The sequence below is a fragment of the Cherax quadricarinatus genome, chromosome 83 (assembly GCF_038502225.1).
Source record: "Cherax quadricarinatus isolate ZL_2023a chromosome 83, ASM3850222v1, whole genome shotgun sequence".
NCBI classification, from domain to species: Eukaryota; Metazoa; Arthropoda; class Malacostraca; order Decapoda; family Parastacidae; genus Cherax; species Cherax quadricarinatus.
Window position 1 is genome coordinate 1,809,409 of NC_091374.1, and position 1,559 is coordinate 1,810,967.

Here is a 1,559-nt window from a genome sequence, read left to right on the forward strand (position 1 = left end):
TTATTTTCCCTCCAATACGTATGAGAGAGGTAATCACAATAGTGGTAAATATGTGGATTTAAAACATATACACACACATAAAAACAATCAAAATACTAGCACCATATTGGAAAAAATATTTTTGTAAGAGGAGAGCAGCATCAACATGACATCCCTTCCCTTCTAAACACCAGAATTACTCCCCAAACTACAGCGTTAACTTGAAAATATTAAGGAGTAACTGAAAATCAATAGCTCCGTCAATTTCGGAGATGATCCGGTGTTGTCATGACTAGTTAAGAGGAAATGTTGAAGGAGAAGAGTAACTCACGTCTTGTCAGCGGCAGCCATGATGTTAGTGAGACTCGTTGTAGTGTGACGCCTCCAGCTGTGTTGTGGCAGGCTCGCACGCTAGCCTCACTCTACACTCATGCCAATATATACTAATATTTTTAACTATGGGTATAATTTTTTGAGGGGTGGAGGGGTAAGCCGGTGGAAGGCCTCGGTCAGATGACCGAAAGCTTCAACGGCGGGTCATCGTATGACCCGCGTCAGGAAACACTTCGTCCTGTTTCCTGATGAACCTAACCTAACCTCACATAATATAGAAGATATTTCGGGGTAAATACTTCTAGTGGTTATAATTTTAACCATTTATGGGGTGAACCGGTAAGCCAGCGGAAAGCTCCAGCTGCGGGTCATCATATGACTAAGACCCGTGTCAGGAAGCACTTGTTCTGTTAAATGACAAACATTACCTAACACAAGGATCCCCGTGGAAATAAGTCAACTTTGTTTGACCTTTTTTTTGGGCTATCCTAGGTAATTTACACATATGTTACTAGGTATCATAATTGTACTTAAGTGTACCTGTACCTAAATAAGTCACTTTGACTTTTCTGGGGTTATCCTAAGTAATTTACACATGTTACTATCATTATCTCTCGCTCCACAGCAGGATTCGAACCTGTGCACTCTGTATCAAAGTACACTGTACTTTATAGACACAAACAGACCCCGGGAGCCTGACTGTGTGGATAAAATACTGCGTACTTTGATAAGTACTTGTATGCAAGATGTGCCACTAGACATGGAAATCTCCAGCTCAAGATCTTTCACGCATTTCCGTGCGTCATCAGGAGCTGTGAATTGTTGCAAAAGTAGCAACAGGTGAAATGAGAGAGTTATCTCAAGAATAAGATAGCGTGGTTGGAGTGTTTGAAGAAAATAAGCTGTTGCCAGGAAATGCATGAATGAAACTAGTTGGTTTTATTGGGTGTACGAGTAAACTAGTATTACTTGAAATATACATGTAAACTAGTATTACATGTGTATTTCAAGTGGAGAAACGTTGTATTAATAAAAGATTTATTTGTTGTCTGCTCAGTCGTAAGTTTATTTAGGTAAAATTTTACACATCTTTAGATGGTTATAATTGTCTTATAAAGTAACCTATGTATAAATTACTTAGGTTAGTCCCCCACTGGAATCCTTGCGCTAAACCCTCTGGGGTTATGTAACGCCTGGGGAAAGGTGGGTATCAGGTTTGATCCAAGGAAACACATGGATACATCCAA

General features: G+C 39.7%; 1 protein-coding gene across 1 annotated transcript in view; it reads right to left on the bottom strand.

Moving 5' to 3' along the window:
• Window positions 1-427, bottom strand: part of Dip-C (dipeptidase C) — a 253,805-nt gene extending 253,378 nt beyond the window's left edge. Inside the window, exon 1 of the mRNA XM_070102668.1 lies at window positions 311-427. Within this exon, the coding sequence (XP_069958769.1) occupies window positions 311-330 (20 nt within the window). The 5' untranslated portion in view covers window positions 331-427. The remainder of the gene's footprint in view (window positions 1-310) is intronic.
• Between the last annotated feature and the right edge of the window lie 1,132 nt (window positions 428-1,559).